The 7820-nt window shown below is 42.6% G+C and overlaps 1 protein-coding gene across 1 annotated transcript in view; it reads left to right on the top strand.

Annotated features, from left to right (window-relative positions):
- Positions 1-1855: 1855 nt before the first annotated feature.
- LOC115903893 (cytosolic phospholipase A2 epsilon-like) overlaps positions 1856-7820 on the top strand; it is a 31629-nt gene continuing 25664 nt past the window's right edge. The window contains exons 1-2 of the mRNA XM_030948762.1: positions 1856-2401; positions 3622-3711. Coding sequence (XP_030804622.1) covers positions 1856-2401; positions 3622-3711 — 636 coding nt within the window. The remainder of the gene's footprint in view (positions 2402-3621; positions 3712-7820) is intronic.

Here is a 7820-nt window from a genome sequence, read left to right as displayed (position 1 = left end):
CACTTGAAGCATCTGCTTTTCATTCTCCAAGTTGAAAACCATCCACCTTTGAACGTTCCAATTTTAAATGAGATGGCACTAGTTCAGTTGTTAATGAGAACCTTGCAGTTTTCTTTCTTTATGTTGCTCCCTGTGGAATGACTCAGATGGGAGCAGAGTACCTTGATTTAGCTGAAGGCCATCCAGATCATTATAGATAGCCAAGTGTGCCTGTAATGGGGAATTCACTCTGCAGACAGGGAAGTCTGTACATAGAATCCATCTTCTCCACAGGCTTCCTTAAAGACAGAGAATCTCAGCTTTCTTAAGGTTCACCAACTTTAGAGGGATTTCTATCACTTATCCTCAGTTATGCTAATGGTTCTCTGAACTAACCAGCCTTGGGAAAGTTGTTATGCTCTAATGAGAAGTATCCTGGTATTTTTAGTGTCCCATGGCAGGTTTTCCAAGGTCAACCAGGTCTTCTTTTCTGACCAGATTTAAAGAAAAAACAACAACAAAAAACCAAACCAAACACCCCCCCCCCCAAAAAAAAACCCCAAAACCAAAACAAGAACAAAAAACTCCAAAACAAACAAACAAAAAACCAACAAACACCAAACCCTCTCCCCCACCGAATGACTGATGTTCTCTAAATTAAGCTGCAAAAGGAGTTCTCCAGGATGCAGCTCAAAGTGTCTGTGACCTGAGGCCAAAAGATGCTCTTGTACTTCCAGTGTGGGCAGACCTACTTTTCATGCTGGGAATGCAGACGCTGTGACAAAGCCTACTGTTACTGGAGCTCCTAGTTTGTCATTCATTTGTTTTTCTGTGTTGAAGATGGTAATTTCCATTGGGTAAGCCTGGAGATGTTCAGCTGCTCTTTTGTTCATGTTCTTTGGTTGAACAAATCTCTGTAAAATAGAAGTGATAAAACTTAACCACTGGATCCTATATGCCATTCATCTTGGGATGAGTTTCCCACAGTTGACATTTAAAGTTCAACTGCCTTTCTCTGGAAAATGTATAAAAGCATAACTCTTACCTGCTTTGCACAGCTATTAGATATTTCCTCGTGCCTTTTTTGCCATATTTAAGGTACTGCTGGGTGCAGCAGAGGTCCTGGGTCATGCCTGGAGCCATAGGCACTGACTTCAAGACCTCTGCTACCCCCTGGAAGTGTCCTTCTGCCCTGCTGTCCTGTCACACCCTGGTGCTGCTGCTCCCAGCCTGTCAATCACCTTCTCTACTTACAGATCACCTCTGCAAAATGAAGCCCCAGCCCTGCACCCACACCATGGCCTCTCTCCCCTGGGAAGAGGGAACAGGAGCAGCCCAGGAGGAGCTGGGAGCTGCATGCCCATGCAGTGATCTGGGGATGGCCATCTCCAGGGCTCTGCAGTGCTCTGCAGGCACTGGGCTCAGGCCCCCCCTGCCTGTGGGGAGACATTGACCAAAGTGCACAGGGCTGTGTCAGCATGCAGGGAAGTCACTACCAGTTATTTAGATGCACAGGCCTTTGTCAGGATCCAGTTTCCCCCACACAGGAGGTGTCCCTGCTCAGGACAGGGAAGAAGTGGGTTTGAAGGAGCAGGCCTCAGTGGCAGCACCCTCCACACACAGAGAAGGGTGGCAGCAGTGCAGGACCCGTGGGGCAGGTGCAGACTGGGAGAGGCTCCCAGTCAGAGGAAGGTACCACATTCCTTTTGGCTGTGGCGCTTGTGCTGCAAGGTCCTTCCCTGGAGCACTCTACCCTTGGCGCTCCACTGCCTTCCCAGTGGGAGGGGCGTCCTTTACTTAGATGAGATGGGTGGGGCCTCAGGTAATTTTATAAAATAACAAGTCATTGACTCCCACAGGAGTACATCCTGCAAACATGTCTTGGGAAGTGCTGCCAGTGGAGGTACCAGAAGCAGATACTGAAAACATGTCTCTAGAACCACTGCCCACAGAGGTGCCAGGAGTAAATCCTGAAAATATGTCTCTAGAGCTGCTCCCCACAGAGGTGCCAGGAGTAGAGCCTGAAAATATGTCTAAAGGGTTCCTGCCCGTGGAGGAGCCAGGACTATATCCTGAAAATATGTCTAAAGGATTTCTGCCCATGGAGGAGCCAGGACTGTATCCTGACAACATGTCTAAAGGATTTCTGCCCATGGAGGAGCCAGGACTGTATCCTGACAACATGTCTAAAGGATTCTTGACCATGGAGGAGCCAGGAGGATATCCTGAAAACATGTCTAAAGGCTTCCAGCCCCTGGAGGAGCCAGGACTATATCTTGAAAACATGTCTAAAGGATGTCTGCCCATGGAGGAGCCAGAAGTATATTCTGCAAATATATCTCAAGAATTGCAGCCCATGGAGTTGCCAGAAGAGCTCTTCTACATGAAAGGGAAGACCATGATACCATCAAATGCACTAGGGGTAAGAAAACAGCTTTAAAGTTTCACTTAATGTCCTCTGCATTTGACAGAAAACAAACTCCTGCTTTGTGAGTGTGTTTGTATTCAACCTAGTGTGCAAATTTGCTGTCTGATGGGACTATACAGCAGTTCCTCTGCCTGAAGGAATTGAAGGTGAAATTTTCTCTTCAAGGCTGTCAGTGGAAAAACTCCTTCTGAATCCACTGGAGCCAAAGATCTCATCTTCATAGACAAAATGAGAGAAGTCAGAGTAGTATGGGGACAGAAAAAGATAAGAAAGGGGAAAAAATGAACAGGGGGAGAAACTTTCTTCAGGGGATTGAATTGTCAGCTTTTTTTCTTCTGCAATTAAATGCTACTTCTATTAAAAATTTCATATTTCTATATAAATAGCAAGATATATTTGGCATGTATAATAATGTGTCAAACCCATTTTTTTTATTGTTGAAAATGGGATAAGGACAGGATTATGACCAGGAATACAGAATCGAATTTCACTTACACATTCCCTTTTTGGTTCTGAATTTTTTAAATTTTGCTTGCCTTCTCTGCATTGTTTCAAGGTTTGCATTTAGTTCTAAATGCGGTACATTATGCACTGTTCTATGTGCTCCCTGTCTGGATGAAGGCACATCTCTTCAGGAAGAGCTTTGGACATAGAAGCGGAACATCTTCAACATTTTTTTGTAGAAACTGTCCTTTAATGGTGCTCTATGAAATGCTTCAAAAGGGGGCACCCTACACTGTAGAAGTATTTTGGAACTTCTCTTCCCTGTAAAAGATTGAAACACTGGATTTAAAATTTTGCAACTGCAGTGTATCACATTCTATGTTCAAAATCACAGATGATGTTCTGGGGTATTTGGAACTGAGGTTTAATATTGGTAGGAGCAGATTGCCAAAAGATCACATTCAAAAGAAAAAGCAAAACCTTTTTTACTGGATAGAGACACCTTCTAGGTACCTTACAGCTGTGATGGTCTTCCTTCATTTTCTCTTGAAAGGGTACCCCTGACATGGATTTTGTGCCAGTGTGCACCAAAACATGTGGTGGTTTGTTCATTAATCTGAGTGCGGTAACACAGCTGGGTGTAACCAACAGCCCTTCTAATCGAGGTTTCATCATAAATTGTTGCAAGTAGAAATTAATTATCTATCCTGATAATGCTGCTGCTGTTGTTTTAACATTATCATTTATTGTTTCTTTTTTCCTTTATTCAGGATGGAAACTCAGGCCTCGGTTCCTTGGGAGATGGTGAATGGCAAAAAAGGAAAGATGACGGTACTGGGGCGGACCAAGGTGATTTCAAGGTATCAAGAACAAGAACCAAAGAGTGCTAAGGGTTTTGTTTTTCTCAAAAGGGGAGAAGGCTCAGGTGGCAGCAGCATAAAGAATGATGGCAGCAGCTTGAGTGTTACAAGGGAAAGACCCCCTAAATTTATTGCTTGAACCATTTTATTCCTCTTATATTTATAATTTTCATAGAACATAGAATGGTTTGGGTTGGAAGGCACCTTTAAAGGTGACCTTGTTCCAAATTCCTGCAATGAGCAGAGACACCTTCAAGTGGACCAGGTGGCTCAGCTTCCATAATTGTTTAATTCCTTGTTACATTTTCTTTGGAACAGGCTGAATATTTAGTATTTTAATGTCTCACTCGTACAAGAAATTCACTGGTGAGCTTTCTGTTCCACAATACCTTTTGTAACTGAAAGGGCCAAAAGTAACAGTGAGACATGCTCTGCTGCAATGGATTTGGTAGCATGATCTCCATCCTTGCAAATTATGAGGGGGTCCTGGATTATTGAACCCTGATCTTTCACGACTACTGTGCTCCATCAGGAAAGAAACTGTAGTGGGATTCTGTAAAAGGAGTGATGCTTGAATGTGCTGGGGATATTTCTGGGACATGGGTGCCAGTCAAAGTTTTGGGGTTTTTTTGGTTAGAAATTACTGGTTTTGATGGGAGTTTTCATTCTGGTATTGTGTGGTGAGTCTGGGCATTATTTCCTATCTGCCAATTGAGAGGTTTGAGTGATTCATATAACAGTTTTGTCCCATGAAGTGCTTGCTTCTGAAGCAGATAATTCTGCGGAAATTTGCAGTATTGTCTATGCCGACAAGTTCTACTGAGGCAAAATGAAACTGAAAAGTCTGAAAGTTGAAATCTGTGAACAGGCAGACAGGTAGACTTTGTGATAAGCTGCGTAGTTCTGCTGCAGTTTGGATGCTCACAAATTTAAACAAATTCTTATTCATATTCACTGAATTTTTTGTTTTTTCACATGCACTCTTCAAAATTTAGCTAATCCTAATCCCAGTATTAGGATTATTATTAAAAAAATAAATAGTGTTGTTAAAAGATGATACTGTATTTTTACAGAATATATTATATAATAAGTCTAGGGTCTTTGTGGCATTTAATCTTGCAAATATTTAAGTTACAATGTCTGGTATCTCCAGCCTGGGAAGATACTAATATTCTGGATCATGTCTGGGATGAAGAATTCTGTAGATAGTAAAAACAGGTGGAAAAAATTATTGATCAATTTTTGGTATAATATCTGTTCCTTACAAGGGGTCAGGGACTTTAAAGCACCATGAGAGAAAGAAAAATATTTGAGCTCCTGGATTATAATTACTTAGGATAATTATACATATGACAAGTAACTTCTTGTCTCCATTTCTTAATCCCACACAGTGATGTGTTTGTTTTTCCATTGTGTGCTCAGGATATAGACTTAGATCAATGACTTTTAAGACTCATGAAATTTGAGGGGACAGATGTGACAGTAGCAGACCAAAAGAATCATCTGATATATCCATAACCTTCTTCTAGACCACTAAATCACTGTCTCACACTGAAGGATCACTTTTTACATTATAAAATTACAAAATTCATGACAATGCATTGGTGATGGACTGAGTTGTTTTTGCATGTGGTTACAGAGACACTGTTTTCATCTATGTTCAGAATTCCACACTCCAGCCTATGCACTTGTATGATCATTATTTGGCTACATCAACAATCATTCATTCATGTAAAGGATGCATATATATTTTTCTGTCCTCCTACTTTTTTCTGAAATATTTATTTTTCATCACTGAAACTACCTGAAGACCTAAATATGAGTGTCTTTGCCTGCTCAGAGGGATTGTCTGTTAGAAACCTCTGACAGCATTTGCCAGCAACTGCATGTGTCTTTACACCAACGTGCTGATGTTTATCTGCATTAAGAAATCTGTATTATTTGAGCCTTGGCTGGTACTTAAGCCCATGCTACAGTAACAGGCAGAGCCAGCTCTGGTATTTCAGACCATTAGTGTTTGTACCAAAATATTTGAGGATTGCAGTAGGTCTCATATAATAATGCATGTGAAGGAAGGGGAGGGGAACAATTGGGCGCATAGTTCTAAATTCACCATAAGCCATGTTTTAATAAGGCTAAGATGCATCATATCTCAGGTCAAGTCATACCTCATTTCCCTGCCAGACATGGGCTCTTGTTCTTTCAGGGTTGTGCAGCTGGGACAGCTGCAGCCCTTAAACAGAAGAGGGACAGGTTAAGCTCTGACCCTTGTGCAAAATAGGAGCTCTGGTTCCTGTTGGGTTTTGGAAGTTGGAAGCAGCTCTTGAGATCATGGGAAGGGTGAGGAGCTGCCACACTGCAGAGCAAGATGTGACATCTGCTTCTGGTGCAGGTTGGGCTCGCTAATGTGAACAGGAGCTGAGGCAGGCAGGAGGGCTGGGGCCAGGCTCCTTGGCGTGGACATGGACTGGACTCCCACAGGGGCCAGAGCCTGCTGTCAGGAGCAGCTCCAGCCCCAGGCTCAGCATCCACTGGAAAGGCAGGAGTCTACTCCTGAGCCACCCCCAGCCCCACAGTGCTTGCAGCAGCATGGCTCCAGCAGCAGCTCTGCTCAGCTGCGGAAGCTGGTCTGAGCCCAGGTGCCTCCTCTGCCACCCTAAGTGTTGGTATGGAGTTGCCTAAAATACAGACTGCTGAAATTACACATTTCGGCACACCTCCCACTTCAAAAATGAACCTCACAGAATCAAATGGGGCCACTTGCCATCAGCTCAAAACTTTGAAATATGGTTTGTCTAATCCATATTTGACAATATGCAAAAGTGCAAAACATCTGTACCTGAGATAGCCCTATAAATGCCCTTGAGAACTGGTAATGAGAAAGAGAGATTTTCAGAGTGTGATGCATGTCCTGTGGTAATGTCCATCTTAGATGAGAATCCAGAAATGTTAAACAGCTGTTAGACATAAACACTAATTTTACAGCTATCTGGAATTAGGTGTAAAGAGTCTCAACTCTCAGATGGTTCATGCTCAGCCTAGTTTCTTTCTGTCATATTTGTTCTACTTAGGGAGGGCAGAGCACTATAAAAAGGCACTGGGTTTTTTTTTATGAGTGGACTAGCCTATTGCTCTGGATACAGTTTTACATATGGAAATAATTTTGAACATTCAGTTGAACAGTTGAAGTTTTCAAATAGACCTATTTTTCAAAATCTGAAGGAGTCTGATTGTTAAACATGTACAAACACTAAAAGGTGAAGGTAATATTAACAGGGCTATGCAACTAGCCTGAGTTATCAATCAAATAAAACATCTCTGCAGATTTATATAATAAGGAACAGAAATAATAAATAATGCTTTTATTTATTAAATATAATTATACATCTCTGCATTTATGGGATCACTGTGCAGTGAGAGTACCCATCTTGTGTTGATCAGTATTTGAAGGTTTTGTTTTTGGAAATGTCTTTCAAGCACAGTATAATGTGCATAGTCTCATTCCTCAAAAGTTTTCTGAGTACAATGATGGATATATGTATGAGGAAGCAATCATCTGAAGGATACAATTCTTATGACCTTGCACATACCTGTCATGCTCCTGTGGATGTGGAAAAATTTTCCCTGCTGGAACCAGGGTTGCTGTGGCTGTATGCCTGAAAGGGGCTTTTTCAACTGGGTGTTGGCATTTTAAATTCATTGATATCCAACCAAGACTTCTGCTACTCCTGATGAAAAGGTGGTCTGATCAGAAGAAGAAGAAACATTACTATTAAAGCTCACAAAACACACAGCTGGTGGAAAGCACTGTTGTGGCAGCAGTGATCATCAGCATCACCTGCATGCCCATACACAGCCCCATAGCCCTCAGCTGAGGTGCCCTCCCCAGCCTGGAGGAGGTGAAGGAAGGAAGCAATTAGAGCATCTCTTCCATTGTGGAGCCTGATTTTGTCAAGAATGAGGAAGAACTTCAGAGAAGTGGCCAAGAACAGCAGGTCTGGGCAGCCTGCCACAGGGGACCCCAGCACATCCCACAGCATCCCATGGCTGCAGCAAGCTGGGGCAGGGATTGGTGAGTGATGTTCACAGCCTGAAGCATCCTGACTGCA

Source organism: Camarhynchus parvulus, chromosome 5 (genome assembly GCF_901933205.1).
Source record: "Camarhynchus parvulus chromosome 5, STF_HiC, whole genome shotgun sequence".
In the NCBI taxonomy this organism is placed as follows: domain Eukaryota; kingdom Metazoa; phylum Chordata; class Aves; order Passeriformes; family Thraupidae; genus Camarhynchus; species Camarhynchus parvulus.
This window is presented reverse-complemented; position numbering and strand designations above follow the sequence as displayed.